The 20,286-nt window shown below is 45.9% G+C and overlaps 1 protein-coding gene across 4 annotated transcripts in view; it reads right to left on the bottom strand.

The window, feature by feature from the left end:
* Window positions 1–20,286, bottom strand: part of ST3GAL5 (ST3 beta-galactoside alpha-2,3-sialyltransferase 5) — a 52,003-nt gene that overhangs the window by 20,195 nt on the left and 11,522 nt on the right. For 3 of the 4 annotated variants that reach the window (XM_036873468.1, XM_036873471.1, XM_036873472.1), the window contains exons 2-3: window positions 8,087–8,210; window positions 4,327–4,438 (exon numbers count right to left, since the gene is read on the bottom strand). In XM_036873468.1, the coding sequence (XP_036729363.1) occupies window positions 4,327–4,438; window positions 8,087–8,210 (236 nt within the window). Of the gene's footprint in view, window positions 1–4,326; window positions 4,439–8,086; window positions 8,211–13,412; window positions 13,707–20,286 lie in introns of all 4 variants that reach the window. The other variant, XM_036873469.1, reaches the window with a different exon arrangement.

The following is a 20,286-nucleotide window of genomic DNA, read 5'->3' as shown; positions in this document are numbered from 1 at the left end:
GAGAAGGATGATCGGAGAAGGATCTTAGAAAAAGTAACCCCTGAGCTGAGATTTGATGTAAAAGATGAATAATAGAGAGGCAAAGGAAGGGATCCAGGCAGAGAAGAAAGAATGCAGCAAATACAAACTATTACAGAGAGAATGGATAAACAACAAGGTCCTACTGTAGAGCACAGGGAACTATATTCAATATCCTGTGATAAACCATAATGGAAAATATGAAAAAGAATATATGGGTGTGTGTGTATATATAAAATATATAAAACTGAATCACTTTGCCATACAGCAGAAATTAACACAACATTGTAAATCAACTCTACTTCAATAAAATAAATTAAAAAAAAAAAAACGCAGCAAACACAGAGACGAGTCTTCAACAAAGATGCTGGGACAGGGGTTTCCCTGGTGGCGCAGTGGTTGAGAATCTGCCTGCCAATGCAGGAGACACGGGTTCGAGCCCTGGTCTGGGAAGATCCCACATGCCGCGGAGCAACTAGGCCCGTGAGCCACAACTACTGAGCCTGCGTGTCTGGAGCCTGTGCTCCACAACAAGAGAGGCCGCGATGGTGGGAGTCCCGCGCACCGTGATGAAGAGTGGCCCCCACTTGCCACAACTGGAGAAGGCCCTCGCACAGAAACGAGGACCCAACACAACCAAAAATAAATAAATAAATAAACTCCAATTTCTTAAAAAAAAAAAAAAAAAAAGATGCTGGGACAACTGGAAAGCCACAAGCAAAAGAATGAAGCTGGACCCTGACTTCACACCATATATAAAAAGTAGCTCAAAAATGGATCAAAGGCCTATGTATAAGACCTACAACTAGAAAACTTTTAGAAGAAAACAGTAGGCAATGGTTTCTTAGATATGACACAAGGAACAAAATGAAAAGTAGATGAACTGGACACTTCATCAAAATTAGAAACTTATGTGCTAAAAATGATACCATCAAAAAAAGTAAAAAGACCACTCACAGAATGGGAAAAAAATAGTTGCAAATCATATATCTGATAAGGAACTGGTATCCAGAATATACAGAGAACACTTAAACAACTCAATAATAAAAAGACAAGCCAATTAAAAATTGGGCAAAGAATTTAAACAGACATTTCTCCTTAGAAGACCTACAAATGGCCAATGAGTACATGAAAAGATGGTCAACATCATTAGTTATCAGATCAGAACCATAACGAGGAAGAAGGAAGCTCACCAAGGACCTGTGAGGGGGTTCGTGTGCCTGATACAGGCAGGGCTGCGATGGTAGCGGTGACAAAGGGGGCCTGAAGAGATTGGCAGGAACCAAGTCATGAAGACCCCTACAGGCCAGACTAAAGAGTGCAGATAATCTCCTGAAGGTAAAGGAGAGAAACCAAAGAGTTTGAAGCAAGGAAGCAACATGTCAGATTCAGTTATTAGAAATACTACTTCCGCCATAATTAGCATGCCTGAATGCAGAAAGGCGGGTAAGGAGACACTGAACTGGGGCAATGGTGAGAACAGAGGATTTCAAGGGCAACCCTGCATCATTATTCCTTTTTCCAGAATCCTAGAAACTATATATTTGTATAAGCACAGCCCCGCTTCTCAAATAACATACTTTAGATGGGACAATGAAATGCTTACACAAACATTCATAATACCAGATGGAATCTGGTAAGTTTCGGAGGAGCTTCAAAGACCACTGAGGTTCAGTTTGAACATCACTGAGTGGGAACTAGTGGTGTCACATGCCTGCATTCGGAACAGGAAAAACCCAGGTTACGAAACCAGCCTACACTTTCCAGCCAGGTACTAGACGATTGCAGTGAACCACGGAATTCCAGGGCTGGAAGGGTTCAGAAGGCCCTTGCACCACCAACTGTCTGATGCCTGAGTTCTACCCCAAAATAGTTATCCTGGCTTTGGTCAAAGACCTTCAGAGATTCACCACAAAGGCAGCTCATTTTCTCCATCTTTGGATGTCGTGGACCATCAAACCCTTCTCCTTTCAGCTTGGCTGTCACCCTTGATCCAAAGTTCTTCCAGTGAGGCCACCCGGGCAGGCTGACTCTCCCCTGGGCCAGGGACTCTCCCTCTGGCTTGTTGGCAGCAGCTGCCATGTGTCCTGCACTGGGCTTCTCTATGCAAATGTTCCCATCCCTTCAAAGGTTCCTCAGGGACAAGGTCTGGAATCTCTTCTCTGGTTCTTCTCAGAAATCACTAGGGAATTCCCTGGCGATCCAGTGGTTAGGGTTTGGCGCTTTCACTGCTGGGGCCCGGGTTCAATCCCTAGTTGATGAACTAAGATCCTGCAAGCCACAAGGTGTGGCCAAAAAAAATTTTTAAAGTCATTAGAATTCCTTAGGGGAAACTTAAAGAGCCATAATGACCAGAGCACTTGTCTGAACACGGCAGGTTCGAGCAGACCACCAGTGGCCTATTAATGTAGCTAAAAAGAAAACAGCCACAGCACAGCTGACGCAGACAGCGCTGGCCAGGCACGAAAACCACTAAGTTGACTTCACCCAAGGTGTTACCAAACCACATCTTCTCCATCCATCTCACAAGTTCACACAGTGCTCTACTCTTGCACAGAGAGTTCACACCTCTCCTCAATTAACCCAGACTCGAGAGCAATGATCTCTGTTGTTGGTCAGAAGGTCAATGGCCTGATGAATGAAATGGACAGGACAGAGGGGACGCACAGAGAATGTGGAGAAGTGTAGCAAAGGGACGAGTTCACAGATACCAGTAATCGTATATCACAGTATCAAGTGTCAGCATTTCAGGGTTTTTCCAGGAGACAAAAAACAGAGACAGGATGTCTGCAAAGTTTATCCAAGCGAGCTGTGGAAGGCCTTGGAATTGAAAGGGATTTGGGAATGTCTGCAAGGCCAGCCGTTCAGGAGGGAAAGTCCGAGCGGATGATGGCGGGACCACATCCTGCTCCAGCAGAGCAGAGGGGCTAATGCTGCCGAGATGAACTGAGTCGGCCAACATCTGAGGGACAGAAACAGCAGGGGAGGAAGGCCCCGTGATCAGCAAGACCCCTGAGACACGAGGGTTCTGCACAGGCCAAGCTGTGCATTTGTTAACTACAATACACTCTTTTCATTTACATGTTTATACCTGTCTGTACTAAGAAAAATGTGAGGTACTTCAAAGCATATACAGAATAGAAACACGTGATTAAAAATCAGGACTAGAAAAGGAGCTTTGTGCATACTATCTTACTGGACTTTGATGACCACCCCATTGCACAGACGTTGTTATCTACACCTCACAGCTGAGGAAACTGGGACTCCAAACGATTCAGTCACTTGCCTCAGGTCTCATTGTTACGAAGCGGCATTTAGATTTGAATCTGGGTCAGAAGTTTAAGCTCTCTCCTCTGCATCATGCTACCTATAACTTCTGGCTTCCTCTCTGTGGACGCTCCCTACCCCAGCAGCAAGCAGAGTCACCAGGAGACTGGACTCTGAAACCACACTGCTGGGTCCAAGCCTTCACACTACCACTTACTTGCTGAGGTAACCTCAGACAGGTTACTTAAGGTTCCTCCCTATCCTCAGCTATGAGGTGGGGGTAATAACACTAGCCGTATCCCCAGGACTGTTATGAGGGTTAAATGAGTTTCTATTGCTAAAGCATTCTCAGAACAGCTACACAGTATATACTAAACTAGATTAACTAAACTAGTTAACTAAACTAGGTGTGAACTTGGGCCAGCAACTTAACCTCCCAGGCCATCATCTGTAAGATGCAGAGAACCCTGGGATATCTCTCAGTCATGATGATCACTAAATGAGATAATACATGTAAAGCACCCATACATGTCGGGTATCATTATTACCATGCTACTTTATTGAAAATCATCTGTCTTTGGTCCAAGGCTGAACAGTATCAGATAATTTATAACTCAAACAATGAAATCAGCATTTAATATGTCAGTTGATTAAAAAAATAAATACACATTGAAGGAAAAATCTTGAAATACAATGTGCAATCATTAAAACGAAAAATAAAACACAGAAATGACAAATGATACTAAAAGAATTTCTTCCTGATCTGCTTTAAGAACATGTACGCTGGCAGCGTCATGGTGTATTAATTCCATGACAGGTGCTCTACAGGGTCAAATGGAACTCACCTCACTCCACGGCTTCAGTAAATGGGGGAAGAACAGTGAGTGTTAGGTGGGTGTTTTGAAGTGCTAAGGTTAAGTGTTTTCCCTTCTGTTTATAACTTTCATGAACATTTGTTTATAACACTTGAGAGACAATATTACTATTTAAGCGTACACTTGGAAATATTCTAATTGAAACGACACTGATGGAATATCTAACCTTTATGCGGTTGGGGTCCACATAATGCATTTTTTTCGTGTCACATTCTTCAGTAGTATAATTTAACTTGAGGATATAAAGGATCCACACTCCAAACACAAGCAATGTACACCTAGAAAAAAAAACAATTACGTATAATGATGTCGTCATGTGATAATCAAGAGAGATCATGTGAAATAACTGAAAACCTAACCCAAATAGTCTGCGTGCCACACAGCATAAAAGTACAGTCTTTAAGATGATCTCTTAAGGCAGCATTTCTTATTTTTCTAACAAGAGAAATTAGTCATTTATGACTGTCTTTGTTACAACCAAATATAGAAAAAAACTTTTTTCTGCAAAGGTACCACAATAAAATCCGAATCACAATATAGATTGCTGGACTTAAAAAAAAAACTAAGTAATAAATTTTGAACTATAGAATCTCAGCTTCAATTTTTTGCCACTTTAAAATAGTCAGTCCTGAAAATGGTTATTTTGAGACTTTAGTCTGCCATCTTCTCAGATGCCTGGCTTTCGGAATAAAGTCGTATTCCTTGCCTCAATTAAAAAAAAAAAAAAAAAAAAGTCAGTCCTGGGACTTCCCTGGTGGCGCAGTGGTTAAGATTCTGCGCTCCCAATGCAGGGGGCCCAGGTTCGATACCTGGTCAGGGAACTAGATCTCACGTGTATGCCGCATTAAGAGTTCACTCTACAACTAAGGGGCCCACGTGCCACAACTGAGGAGCCCGTGAGCCACAACTAAGGAGCCCGCCTGCCGCAATGAAGACCCGGTGCAACCAAATAAATAAATAAATAAATAAATAAAATATTTTAAAAAATAATAAAATAAAATAGTCCTTCAAATACTGTAAGATTCCACTTATTTGAGGTACATAGAGTAGTCAAAATCGGGACAGAAAGTAGAATGGTGGTTGCCAGGGGCCAGAGGAAGGGGGGCTGGGCTTAGTGTTAATGGGTATAAAGGATCAAGCTTTTCAAGGTGACAAGAGTTCTGGAGGTGGATGGTGTGACGGTTGCACAACAATGTGAATGTACTTAATACCACTGAACTTGTACACTTAGAAATGGTTAGGATGGTAAATTCTATGTTACGTTATTTTACCACAATAAAAATAATTAGGAGAAAATACAGTGAGTTCTTAAAAAAAAAAAAGGAAAACAAAATAAACAATCTACTTATTATTCTTCAAAACAATTCTACTCAGAAATGAGGCTAAGACCGTACCACCAGTCACCTTTAATACCACCTATGAAAACTATTTTTAAAGATCTGATAAATTCAAACTATTCTACAGTTTAAAACACACGCGTGCACGCACACACACACACTAGGAGAAAAGAACTGAGTCTAGTCCTGCTTCTAGAAATCTCATTTTTAATAAGCTCCCCAAGTGATACTGGCAAAATAAAGGTTAAAAAAAAGTTTAAATCAAGTTTATGAACCAGTACTTTAAATAAGTTGCGTTATTGAAAAAACGAAGTTAAGGAATAACCTTAAGGGGAAAATATACTCTAAAGAAAAGGGCAGTTTAAAAACTATAGCATCTAGGGCTTCCCTGGTGGCACAGTGGTTAAGAATCCACCTGCCAACGCAGGGGACATGGGTTCAAGCCCTGGTCCGGGAAGATCCCACATGCCGCAGAGCAACTAAGCCCCTGAGCCACAACTACTGACCCTGTGTGCCACAATTACTGAAGCCCACGTGCCTAGAGCCCGTGCTCTGCAATAAGGGAAGCCACTGCAATGAGAAGCCCATGCACCTTAACAAAGAGTAGCCCCCGCTCGCCGCAACTAGAGAAAACCTGCACGCAGCAACGAAGACCCAACGCAGCCATAAATAAATTTAAAAATATATATATATAGCATTTTGCATAGTATACCATACACAATAGATGCTAAATAGTTCTTAATATTTGAGGATTATGTTGCAAGAAAGTATTGCTAGGAAGTGTTTTCAAGACTTCTTGATTCTCATTTCAATAGACTCTACCATGAAAACCTGGACAAGCATCTTAATTCTTCCCTGGGATCAAATACAATGCTAAGTGAATGGGATGCAACCACTTGCATAAAAAAGAGAGGGTCGGGGGAGGGGAATACACACACACAGTACTTCTTACATACACAAGACTGCTAATGTTGGTCATCTTTAAGTGGAAAGAGGAAATGTGGGGAGCAGGGATGAGAAGATGTTTTACTGAGTACCTTTAATATCTTTTGAATCTTGTGAATGCAGTGTGACCTATTCTTTTCTCCAGCCCCAGAAAAGGTATTATACTCAGTGCATTAATAATTCCCTTATTTTGGGGACTTCCCTGGTGGCCCAGGGGTTGGGAGTCCGCCTGCCAATGCAGGGGACACGGGTTTGGGCCCTGGTCCGGGAGGATCCCACGTGCCGTGGAGCGGCTAGGCCCGTGCACCACAACTACTGAGCCGGTGCTCTGGAGCCCGCGAGCCACAACTACTGAGCCTGCGTGCCACAACTGCTGAAGCCTACGTGCCTGGAGCCCCTGCTCCACAACAAGAGAGGCCGCCGCGATGAGAGGCCCGTGTACCACAACGAAGACCCAACACAGCCAAATATAAGTAAATAAAATAAATTAAAAAAAAATTCCCTTATTTTGATTATAAAAGAAAAAAAAGGGGGAATTCCCTGGCGGTCCAGTGGTTAGGACTCCGAGCTTTAAATGCAGGGAGCACGGGTTCAATCCCTGGTCGGGGAACTATGATCCCGCAAGCCGTGCAGCATGGCCAGAAAAGAAAAACAAAAAGGAAGGAAGAAAAAGTTAAAAGCAGGCCCAGAATCTACAGCACTGATTCCGTTGTTCTGTAATTCCTGGTTGCAAGTCCGTCTCAGCCACATTGTAAGCAGCACGGGGCCCAGGTCTATCTCCCATGTGGCCAGCACCCAGCCTGGTGCCAGGCATATGGGGGCCTCCATAATTACTGGTTGATGACAAAAGGAGATGGAAAATGATCTGAGTGTTTATTAACATACATTTCCTTTCCCACCTTTCTTCTTCTACACCTCCCGAATTAGTAACATGAGATGGGAGGCTAGATTTCAGGGTTGGATTTCTACCTGTCGGCATGAAAGAAAGGATAGTTTACCACCTAGTTTGGCTGGTACCAAGTAAAACTGACAAGTTCCTCCTTTAACAATTCTATCTCGGGAGTTCCCTGGTGGTCTAGTGGTTAGGATTTGGCGCTTTCACTGCAGTGGCCTGGGTTCAACCCCCGGTCGGGGAACTGAGATCCCACAAGCCTTGCCGAGTGGCCAAAATTAAATAAATAAATACAATAAAATATTAAAAAAACAAAAAAACAATTCTATCTCTTATTAGGATGTACGGGTGACCTGGCTGGTACACCTCTCATCCTTTTTAGTGTTTGATATTCAATGTTATTCAAATGCCTGTCGGGGACTTTCATTAACTGTGTTTTTAGATTCACTGGAAATAGCGAAGGCCAAGGGGATAGCCCTCTTGCACTAGGTAGCGGCTGGAAGGGCTGTGCACTGGAAGCTGTGGGGACTGCAGGCTCCTGGCTGGCGCTGTGCTGCCACCAAGCACAGCCTGATGCACGAGCCCACGGCACCTGTGCTCTGAGCCTTGACTCAGATGTGCCTTTAAATGATCCCTGACCAAGTGTGACCGCGGATGACAGCCATCTTCAGGGCTCTCACTGAATTTTTCCCCCAGTTCTACCCAGTTGACCCAAATCAGAGGTGTCTTGCGGCCTGAGGGCTCGTGCTTACTTGAGGATGTCTTTTAACAACAAGCTGGGTCTTCTCATCTTGTTCTGAGCACGGGTGTACCATTGCAGGGAGGGCCGCGAGCAATCGCTTTTCAGCTTCACGCGGTTGTACTCGCTTGGCATTGCTGTGAAGAGAGGAGAGGGCAGGAGAAGGGAAAGAGGAAAGTGAGTTCAGCAGATTATGCTTTTAAAGAGTTTTGTGTTTTTTTTCCTGGCCTCTCTGCGCAGCTTGCGGGATCTTAGTTCCCCGACCAGGGACTGAACCTGGACCCTTGGCAGTGAAAGCGCCAAGTCCTAACCACTGGACCGCCAGGGAATTTCCTAAAGAGCTTTGATGTGGTATAGCCATACCATGAAATACTACTCAGCCAAAAAAAGGAGTGACCGATTGATACACGCAACTGGATGAATCTCGAGGCAATTATGCTGAGCCAATACTAAAAGGTCACACGTTGCAGGATTCCATTTATATAATTTCTTTTTTTTTTTTAACTTTATTTATTTATTTATGGCTGTGTTGGGTCTTAGTTTCTGTGCGAGGACTTTCTCCAGTTGCGGCAAGTGGGGGCCACTCTTCATCACGGTGCACGGGCCTCTCACTGTTGCGGCCTCTCTTGTTGCGGAGCACAGGCTCCAGACGCGCAGGCTCAGTAGTTGTGGCTCACGGGCCCAGTTGCTCCGCGGCATGTGGGATCTTCCCAGACCAGGGCTGGAACCCGTGTCCCCTGCATTGGCAGGCAGATTCTCAACCACTGCGCCACCAGGGAAGCTCCCTATATAATATTCTTGAAATGACAAAATTACAGAAATGTAAACAGATTAGCTGTCAGGGGTTAGACAGGGGGTGGTGCGGTGGCTATGGAAGGGCAACAGGAGGGGTCCTTCTGGTGATGGAAATATTCTGTATCTTGACTGTACCCCTGTCAATATCCCAGTTGTGCTATTCTACGGTTTTGCAAGATGCTACCATTGGGGGGAAAGTGAGTAATCTGTGTTATTTCTTACAACTGCTTGTGACTCTACAACTATCCCAAAAGTAAAAGTCTAATTTTTGTTGAGTCTTTAACTATTAGAGATACTTATGGAACTATTTACAGATGAAACAGGAGAAATGAAATCTGCTTCAAAAAAAACCAGGAAGGGGATAAGTGTTTGTGGGAATAGCTGACACAAGATGTGCTTTAAACTGCTGTCGAATCTGGGCAATGGGTACATGGGGCTCACTATACAATTCTCAAAACTATTTGAAATTTTCTATAATAAAAGTTTAAAAAGAAAGTGGTACATTAAAAAACAGAGGAAGAGGGTTACACTAAGAAAAAAAGAAAAAGAAAACATGGCAATTAAAAAAATTTTTAATGACAACTTTAAAAGAGGTTTTCTTTAAAAAATACATATGTTCTCTGGTGTGCTTGCCTACTTATTCTTTTGAATTAATTTTATTCTCAAATTTTCAATTTTTAAGCAATATTACAAGGGGTATTGTAGTAGAAATCAAAACATCTCCCCTCACATCAGTTTCCCCCTTCCTCTCTCCTCTGGATTTTTAGCTGGGCACATGGCCTCCCAGAATAAAGACTACATTTCCCAGCCACCCTTGGAGCTAAGTACAGCCTTGTGACTAAGTTCTAGTCAATGGGATACAAGCAAAAGTGACCCGGAGAACTTTCAGGGTGCTTTCCTTGGCATACGCCCTTTTCTCCTTTATCCCCCTTCCTGCTGGCTGAAATACTGACACTTGATGAGCCACTTTGGACCACACAGCATGTCACCCAAGGGATGGAGGAGCAACAAGACAGAAGGGGCCCGGGTCCCTGGACCACCCCAAGGACAGAGCTGCCAATCCACCTTAGACTGCCTGCCTCTGGACGCCTACATGACAGAGAAATAAACCTCCATGTTGTTGAAGCAACTGTTAATTAAATCCCAGCTAATATAGGCACCTATTGCATTATGATATTTACATATTAATTCAAGAAATAATGTATATTATATACATTATTTATTATATATTAATTCAAGAAATAATGTCTTTACTATACTTAGTCTTGAAGCCAGAAGGAAGTTATATCTCGTTACTCACTACATTTCCCCCATTAGTGCTGTGCCATTTTCTTTGAAAAAAAAAATCTTTTATCAAATTGACATCCAAGTATTTGATTTCTTGCTACTGTAAACACTCTCCCTCAACTGCAATTTTAACTGTGTAACGCTAGAGTACAAGAATTTTCGTAGACGTGCATCACTCCATTTGAGTAGTTTCAAAAAACTGAGCCAAGGGCCTCACTAGTAAACCTCTGCTGAAGAATCTACTGAATTCTTAAAGGAGAAGCGAGATCAACTGAGACCCTGGAAGGTTTTCAATCACCACAACTTCGTGGTTACTTAGATGCACAGTCAGCCAAGTGGTGGGTCCTAGGGGGCTGCCTATGACCAGGGCATCTATAAAAAGGAAGTTTCTATGATGCCCATGTTTTTATGACCAGAACGACACTTCACACCCACGTGGACCTCCCGAGAACAAAGCAGACGGTGGTATTGGAACCGGGATCCCACCCTTGCCCACGGCTGGCGTGCTGGACGGCGCTGTGGGCTCTGGGCTCTACTCTGCCCCCTCTTTCTCATCTGCTCTGCCACTCAGGCTGCAAGCCTGCAAACTGCATTCCCAGACTCTCTCTTGTGCCACCCGGCTTCCTGAGGAACTGTGATTGTGTGCCGTCTGGGTGGAAAACTGGCAGGCAAAGGGAGGGGGCAGCCTTTCATATCTCTATAGTTTCTGGTTTCCTGCTGGATACGGACTGGGACATCAGATAACTCTCTCCTGCTACTTTTAGGAAAGTGGAACCAAACAGGAAGAGGCTCTGGAAGTGAGAGGAGGGTCTACAGTCCTGGACTCCTTCCTCTTCTCACCACTACTGCCACACAACACACTCATGCATCATTCAAACGCTCAAAAAAAAAGAGAGAGAGAGAAACAAAAGAAAAGAAAAAGACAGTTGTGTTTTTGTTTTGTTTTTCCTATCACACTGGAGAGGATCTCAGGAGAGACCCCTAGGCTCAGCTCCTCTACCTGCCACCTGAGAAGTCTGGGGCAACTGACTCTAACTCTTGTAGCTCAGTTTCCTCATCTGGAAAATGGGTCCAATATTACCTACCTCCCAGGATTCATGTGGGAATGGTGGTTGCACATAAGAAGCACTACCTCAGTGCTGGCTGTTGCTATGGTTACACAGAGAGGGAAGTGACAGGCATTTTATACAACTATCTGACAGGGCTTTAAGACATCTGCATCCTTTAGGCACTCTCATTTCTGGCCACAGGTTTCCACTCCAGCCCCATCAGGGGCCTGTCTTCAGTCCTATCCATGTCCCTTCCTGGGGATCTCTGGAGAGGCAGTATCCTCCCGAAACCCCTCCTGCGCTCACCCTGTCAGGTCCCGTTCAGTCTCTCTCTCCCCAACCCCTTTCTAAACGCCCAGCTTCCTTCACCGGCCTCTCCTCCCCACCGTGACGGCCCAGCCGCTCCTTCACTCAGTCTGCGCACCATGCCGCGCGCCTTAGAGCCACGCTTCCCTCCCGACCTCTGCAATGGTAAACTCCCTTACACACGGTGCAGGACTCCAGGGTCCCGGTTCCCACCCTCAGCACCATTTCCTCCTCGCTCACATATATTCACGACAAGGTTCACCACTTGCCTATTACTCACCTCCTCAAGGGATCAGACCCCAAATCTATCTCCCTATGCAGGCCTCTCACCCAGCTCAGACCTGTCTAGCTAATGACCTGCCTGCTATCTTCACCTCAAACAAAATCACGAAGCAGAATCTATTCTCACATCATTTGGTAGCTGTACCATCCACTCAGTCATCCAAGCCAAAACCTGCAGGTCGGCTCCAGACTTCTCCCTGGCGTCCCCAGGCCCAATTAATCCCCAGGGCCTCTCAATCATACCTTCTTGAACTTCCTGGGCCCACGGACATTCTCTTAGTGGAGGTCACTTACCCAGACTCCCGTGTCTCAATTTTGTCCCTTCAAAGCCATCTTTCTAAAATATGTATCTGCTTAGTGGCTCCCAGCTCATCTCAGGTGCTATGACTTCAGGTGACAAACTTGTCTGTTACACTCTAGCCACAAAGAAGTACTGTTAGAAGCCTGGATGTGCCACATTGCTGCCTCCGTGCCTTTGTACAGATGCACACTCAATCTGGAATCCTGGTGGGAATCCTCCCCCAACGATCTGCCTGGTGACGTGTCTCCTTTCACCCTTAAACACTTCTCCTTCTCTGTGAAGATCATTTTCAACACCATAACCGTCCCTGGGCACTTCCCCATCTCTGTTTACCATTATGAACTGAAACGTTCTGTGTACATTTTGGGTCTCCTCTGCCTTTCTGCAAGCACCTGGAGGACTGAGCTGCAGGGCCGGGGCTTTGCTCATCTTTGTAACCCTAACACCTAGGATAGGGCTTGGCACACAGCAGGCCCCTAAGAAACATCCCACATTGAATGGAATGTGCATGACTCGCCTATGGTCTGTTATCAAACAAGATAAACTTCCTCCCCACCCAAGTGTACTTTCCCAATGATATTTAAGATTAAAACTAAAACTGAGGGCTTCCCTGGTGGCGCAGTGGTTGAGAATCTGCCTGCCAATGCAGGGTACACGGGTTCGAGCCCTGGTCTGGGAAGATCCCACATGCCGCGGAGCAACTGGGCCCGTGAGCCACAACTACTGAGCCTGCGCGTCTGGAGCCTGTGCTCCGCAACAAGAGAGGCCGTGATAGTGAGAGGCCCGCGCACCGCGATGAAGAGTGGCCCCCACTTGCCACAACTAGAGAAAGCCCTCGCACAGAAACGAAGACCCAACACAGCCAAAATAAATAAATAAATTTATAAAAAAAAAAAAAAGACTAGTAAAATGTTTATAACTTGCTACATAATAAGCATTTAAAAAAAAAAAAAACTAAAACTGAATGTTAACAGCAATTCTAAGAGCAAAGAGTAAAGTGTAAACTCTACTGAAACATCTAACATGTCCAGCAACAGGGAAATTTGTTGGTAAATTATGGTGCAAACCACTTAGAATACTCTGCAGTTGTTAAAAAGCCTTTGCTACACGAAGTGGAATCTGTGACCACAGCCTCAGCATCAGCTGGGAGCAGGTTAGACATGCAAAGTCTCAGCACTGCCCCCTCCATCTGCTGAATCACAGGATTCACAGGAACGTTAAAGTTTGAGAAGCACTCAAAGTATTCGGTTCATACATTTATTGGCACAGAAAGATACTGCAAGAAAAAAGCAGGTTTGTAAAAATGTATGTATATATACCTATAATCATGTTCTAGGGTGCACCTACTCAAGGTAGGAGAATTTGATTTCCCATGAAGTCACTGAATCCTCCTACTTGGGTTGGAATGTCTTTTTCCAATTTAGAAGGGACCATTTGGATTCAACATGACAAAAGGAGGGCCAAGCAGAGTCATCTTCACACACGTGCAGTTGACATACGGCTGGGTGGCCTTAAGATGCTCCCTCGGAGAACCCGGGGTTTACGTGTTTCTAGTCATGCTCACCTCTGCACCATCTGCACTGTGTCCATTCATTTCTTTTGTCTTTAATGTGCTGTTTGGTGGAGGACGGGTTGCAGTTTAAAGTTCAATTAAAACATTTATCATCATGAGACGTGTTACACATAATTTTTGTCTTTTTAATATACATTTGTCTCTTGTCTTCCCCACCAGAATGTAGATTCCATGAAAGCAGGGGTCTTTGTTTTGCCCACTACTGAGTTCCCAGTACCTAGGTTGGTAAGGGGCACACAATAGGCAACTAATACATATTTACTGAATAAATGTTCAAGTTTCTCATGAGATTTCAGAGGTGATGCTGGTTTCAGGCATTCCTCCAAGGACGTGTGTTGGCAAGCCATCACCATCTGTCCCGTGGCACCCTCCTGGTTCTGCTTCTCCATTTCCTTCACGGGCAGCTCGTCCCCTACCACCTCCTTCTAAGTGCTAGGGTCCCAAGGCTCATAAATGTGTCCCTCCTTTCATTCAGACTGCCAGAGTAAGAGCCTCCACTAACCCTTTCTATGCAGAAAAGGCCTGGTTTTCAAAATTATATATTTCTACTCACATGTAAAACTGTAACAGGTGCTTCTCAAATGCTTGTATACCTGATGAAGAAATCATTCTTATTAAGGCCCTAATGAAGAAATACTAAGGTAAGGTCCAGGCCTTCAGTCCACTTGTAGAACTGGTACTAACATTTTCAAATTAAGGATTAACCATCCAAGATAAGAATACAACAGACGCTGCAAAGCAGTACATGACAAACTGTCAGATTAACTGTACAGCCAATTACTGGTGCAAGAGAGGGTAGGACATTAATATTTATTGGGAGGAATAAGCCTACACACGATATCATTGAATCCCAAAAACACCTTCTTCGGGGACTTCCCTGGTGGTCCAGTGGTTAAGAATCCACCTTCCAATGCAGGGGATGCAGGTTCGATCCCTGGTCAGGGAACTAAGATCCCACATGCCACGGGGCAACTAAGCCTGCGCGCCGCAACTACTGAGCCCACCCGCTCTGGAGCCCTCGCACCACAACTATAGAGAAGCCCGCATGCCACAACAAAGATCCCACGTGCCGCAACTAAGACCTGATGCAGCCACATCAATCAATCAATCAATCAATCAATCAATCAATCAATATTAAAAAAAACCAAACACCTACTTTTTTGAATTGCTATCTGCATTTAACCTGCCGAAGGTCACACATAGACAAGTAGGGAGCTGAAATTTCCAACCAACATCTATCCATGTCCAAGTCCACGCCCTTCCGCCTGGGGGTACTTAGGAAGGGTAGGTATTGGAATTAGGTGGGTATGCCTGTATGTGAAGGTTTTTTTGGTTTTTAATTTTCTTAATACTAAAGGCACGCCAAAGCACAGATTATTAGAAACAAAAACCTGAAACTGACAAAGCAGTAAATAAACCGACACAGCTGGAGTGGACAATCTGGGAAGATGAGAAGGTACAGCTTAGATATTAACACGGCAGCCGAAAGAGCATGCCCTTCAAGGTGGAAGGTGTCTTGAGAAGGACTTCACAGCAAGAGAGAAGGAAGCCTCACCCTAGGCTGTCCGGGGACAGCGGGGCAGGCGGGGCAGGACACTGGACGCTCGGGTGGAAAGGGAGCCTGCGGCCCATCCTGGTGAGGAAGAGGATGGGACGAGAACAGAGATCGGTCAAGCAATGATGAAGACTAGCGCCAAAAAGCAGCAGGCAAAGATCAATCTGGGTCCCGGTTACGGAAAGAAATAGGATTGGAAGTCAATTTTTGTAGTTTAGTGATGATGATGTGCTGAACTTGAGATGATAAATAACTAGACAAAGATGCCCAGGATGCAGCTGGAAATGCGGCCTGGACTCCCCAGAACGCCCATCCCTCCAGCCAGCCTTTCTCGGCAGGTCCGAGAGTGATTAACCTCTCTCCTGTGAACCTCGACTGGTACAAGTCACACGCCATCCACGGGAAAGTGGAGAAGACAGTCACTCAAATCATGCTTGGATTTTATGTTTTAGATGAAGAACTGTACTTGATAAAGGAGGACAGGAGACAAGACAGAAAGCCTGCCTCAGGGGGAGACGGCTTTGGCACGCGCAGAGATTAAACACCTCCCAGTGCCAAGGATAACACACCCAGCTACAGCAGGAGCAGAGGGGGCTGGGTGAGGAGGGGAGACCCACCCTGTGGGCAGAAGGAACGGAAAGAGCAAAGCAGAGGCCTGGGGAGTTTGGAGAGCGAGTGACCAGGTACAGCTGTGAAAGTATGGCCTGCGGTGTGGGCGCAGGCAGGAGTTAAGGGCAATACTGTGGTCTCCTTGGACACCCCAGGGCTGGTGCCACATCTCGGCTGTGAGTGTTGACTGCTGACAGCACACCGCTGCCCCCTTCTCTGAGGATCTGCCCTCTGTCCCCAGCCAACGACTGACTGACAGGGAGACAAAAGGCCTGGGATTACCCTGGAGAGCAATTCAAGCTCCAGAGCTCCCCGGGGGAGCAGCTGAGACCACAATTCCTGTTCCAGGCTCTGCTTCTAGGGAACCTGACCTAAGACAGGTCATTAGGTCAGCAGGGTCAACATATGGATGATGGCAGAAGGTCACGGACGATCACGAGAAGCCCTTGAAGATTTTATTCAGGGGGGTCATGAGATGTGGAGGAGAGTCGCCGGGGAGGCAGCAGGGACGTGGTGGAGGGGTAGAGCCAGAGACGGGGCTGGTCTCAGCAGCAGACCCTGTGCCCCGGTCCCCATGCTGTGGCCAGGTGGGCAGGAGGGGCTTCCAGCTGCAGAAAAGACAGGGCTTGAGGCAGGTCAGATGTGGCAAGCAGGCAGGCAGGAGCAGAACTCGTGTCAGGGAGGTCACAAGGAGGACGTGTGCCCTTGCGGAGTCCCCAATGCCAGTGGGCCATCAGGCTGATAAATGCCAGCTTGGAGCCCTGGGGAGGGATCTGAGCTGGAGTATCAGTCAGGGGTGCACTTGGTCGCACGTAACAGAAACCTGGGCGCCAGCCAAGGCTTTCAGCCAACTGGGGGTGTCTTTTTTTTTTTCTTCTTTTATTGGCCATGCCACGAGGCATGCGGGATCTTAGTTCCCCAACCAGGGATCAAACCCGTACCCCTTGCAGTGGATGCTTGAAGTCCTAACCACTAGACCGCCAGGGAATTCCCCGGGCGTGTGTTTTTCTTACAGAACAGGCGAAGTGGCTCTGCAAAGCTGTCCGTGCCCCTGGCTCCCACCAGCCTCTGCTCCAAACTCCAAGCAGGAAGGAGAAGAGGGATGAGCCAGAGAGGAAGGGGAGGCACCTCCATCAGGAGAGGAAAAACTTCCCCGGAAATCCCTGACGGGCTTCCAATTCTATCTTTTTAGCCAGAACTGCATCACGTGGCTACTCCCAGCCGCAAAGTTGGCCAGGAACTTTTCACAAACTGGGCAGGCTGCTTCCACACAAAATTAGGATTCTGCCATTAAGGAAGGAGGAGAGAGGGAATCTCTAAATCAGCAGTAGGGCCAGCCCCAGCCGAGATAAGGGCCTGGGGCTATTTAGGTAAAGGAACAATTAAGGCTGTTCTAAAGAGATTAGATCTCCAAGGGGAAGAACAAAAGGCAGAGCCTTCTAGGGGTTGGAGAGGTGAAGAAGAAGCACAGAAGGTACTGCTGGAAATCAGAAAAGGAAACCTTAAGTAAAATCTGTGACTCTGCTGTGACAGTTCCAAGCCTGGGTTCCATAACACTCCGGAAATTCAACTATTTAAGAAAGGAGCACAATAGTTCCTAAACAAAACGCATTTTGGATCGCTTTAACCTAAAAAAGTAATATGTGTGCCCCCACTGTACACAGAAAAAAGGGTGACTTCTAATTTCATCAGTTCCTCCAACATGCTCTGTGGGAATGCCAAGATGAAATGGATTAAGTCCCCGCTTTCTAGAAACCCGAGGTCCAGGGAAATGACAACAGGAACGTAACTCCAACGGCATGGGGAGGCCTGCAGGAAAGGAGGCTGTTCACAAGTGTGGTGCCTGACATCTAGCACAGACACAGACACGGTGTGGCCTCCCCAAAGCCCACCCACAGGTACCATCACAAAAGCCAGGGGGCTAGGGCCCAGAAGCTGGGAAGCCCTGGGTCAGAGTGAAGTTCTAAACTAAACTTTCTTCTGCCCCCAGCCAACAGGAAGGAGAAGTGGCGGGGGGAAGATGGTCTAGTTGGAAAAGTTCAAGAGCACAGCAGCCAGGGCCTTACCTGGGGCTCACAGAGTCTTGGTGACCTGTGCTCCGGGTCCACCCAAGCTGACCGGCATCCTCATATAATCTAGGTGGCTAATTTCAAACCAGTTTCAGCCGTGGAACTCTTTTTGTGTTTTAAACAGGAACACTCACTTAGAATCCTAACATATAACACAGAGAAGAGGCATGGAGTTGATCTCTTGCAGGGTTTCTCTGCCTCGGCACTACTGACATTTGGGGCTGGGTAATTCTTCGTTGTAGGAGGCAAAGAGGCTGTCTTGTGCATTGTGGGATGTTTCACAGCATCCCTGGCCTCTGCCCACTAGATGCTGCAAGCATCTCTGGTCCTCGCCCTCTCTCCCAGTTGTGACAACCAAAAATGTCTTCCGACCTTGCCAAACATCCCCTGGAGGGCAAAATCGCCCCCGACTTTACCCATTGGGATAAAGTCACTATATATATTAAAATCTCAATACTGCTGTATTTTTTAAAGTATTGCAGGTAATTAAACAATGCAAAAACTGAAAATCAAAGACTGTGGGCTAAAAATTGATGTTACTTGACCTTCAGTATCCAATCTTTTTCTAGATTTGGTTTGGGTTGCATAAGCTCACGAAATACCGATTCAGCAAGATACGTGGTGTTCTCATGTGTACAATGGAACAGGAACCAACTGGCAGGCACAGCCCTGCAATTCACACACCAGCCTGCTGCGGTGGGTTCACAGGTGTGCACGGGGGAGGAAGGACAGCTTTCACTCCTGGATCCATGCAACTCAAGCAGATCACCTTAACCATCTCAGTCCACGCCCACCAGCAAAGGGTGCAAACCTCTGCTATATGGGACCTTCCTATTTCTGCTGGGTAGGCAGTGTCTCATTTCTATTTTAGGAATGTGAGATTTCACCCATGATGTCAAAACCACAACAAAAGTGCTGGTGAGAGCACTGATGGCTGAGATCACGCTCAATCATCTCCCCAAAGCGTCTAATATTTGTTCAATTTAATTGATCAATGCCTCCATGCGTCTCGGCCTGCGGTTCTCCAACCTGACCATGCACAAGAACCACTTGCTGCTGTAATGTATGCAGGTTCCCAGACCTCATCCCCAGAATTTCCCACCTGGCAGGACCAGGTGAGGACACCAAATGTGCATTTTAAGCAAGTTCCCCCAAGTTATGTGGGTATGGCCCTTTAGGAAACCTTGCTCTCCAGCAAGCTTCTCACAGCTGTGATTTACAACAGATTCTAGCCTAAAGATTTTCAGATCCTCCTGCAAACTGCACAAAATTATGAGGACCTGTCTTCCGAGAAAGCAAATAAAAGTGTTGCTCTGCGAATGTGTAGTCTACACTCTACAATTTTGACCACCTACCAAGATGCAAGCAACTGCAAGATGATTCTGAGGGATGCTTTTTAATCTACTTCTAATCAACTGGTATAGCTCCAATGCGGAGAATACATGATGACTATCATTCAATCGCCTGCTTTTTATATGTTTAAAATTGTTAAAGGCAACTAACTGAGCCCTCACAGTATGTAAGCATTTTCCAAAATGAGAACATGCCCGGCAACTGCAGATGGTATTTCTCCAAGGTTTTACTGAAGTGACAAAAGATATTGACATCGACTGTTGCAGTGTCAAATCTGGAGCTCTCTCCCCCTCCCCGCACTCTCCTCACTCTCCTCTTCTCTCTGCTTCGGCCTAGCAGGCCTCCTGCTGTTCCTCAAGGGGTGGGGAGGCCATCCCCACTTCCACTTCGGGGTCTTCACTGGTGGTTCCCTCTGCCCCTCTTCCAGAAGGCTCCCTCTCGCACCGTCTTTATCCTGGTTCCTATTCAAAAGTCGCCTCCTTGATCACCCTCTGTAGCACTGCATTCTCACCCTAAGCCCTGTGATTCACTTTCCTGCTTTACTGTACCTCATACGCTCATTGCAACTCGTACATATTTGCCTACTGTCTGCTCTCCCCACTAAAACGTAAGATTCCTAGACTGTCAATGTGGTTCACTGCTGTAACCTCAGAACCTAAAACAGTGCCTAGCATGTAAAAGGCACTTAAACACTTGAACGAATGAACCAATGAATAAATGAATGCACTGGTCAGCAACCTGCACCCAAATCGCCACAGAAAAGCTAACCCAAACTCAGCAAGATCCTAACAGGAGGCAGACGTGAAGACCAGATCCTTCCATGCGTCCAGATATCACGATCATTGGTTGTTTGTACAGTGTCCAGGGCACACCCGGCATACAGAGAACAGGGACAGGAATCCTTTTTCAAACAAGAATCACTGTGTGTGTATGGTGAGGAAGGGTGAGGAAGGGAGATAAATGATTGTCCCACCCACCACCAAGGAAATAAAAGAGCAACTGCAACATCACTTATATGTGGAATCTATAAAAGC

The sequence above is a fragment of the Balaenoptera musculus genome, chromosome 13 (assembly GCF_009873245.2).
Source record: "Balaenoptera musculus isolate JJ_BM4_2016_0621 chromosome 13, mBalMus1.pri.v3, whole genome shotgun sequence".
Taxonomy (NCBI): domain Eukaryota; kingdom Metazoa; phylum Chordata; class Mammalia; order Artiodactyla; family Balaenopteridae; genus Balaenoptera; species Balaenoptera musculus.
Note: the sequence above shows the minus strand (reverse complement) of the source record. Positions and strands in the feature narration are given on the sequence as shown.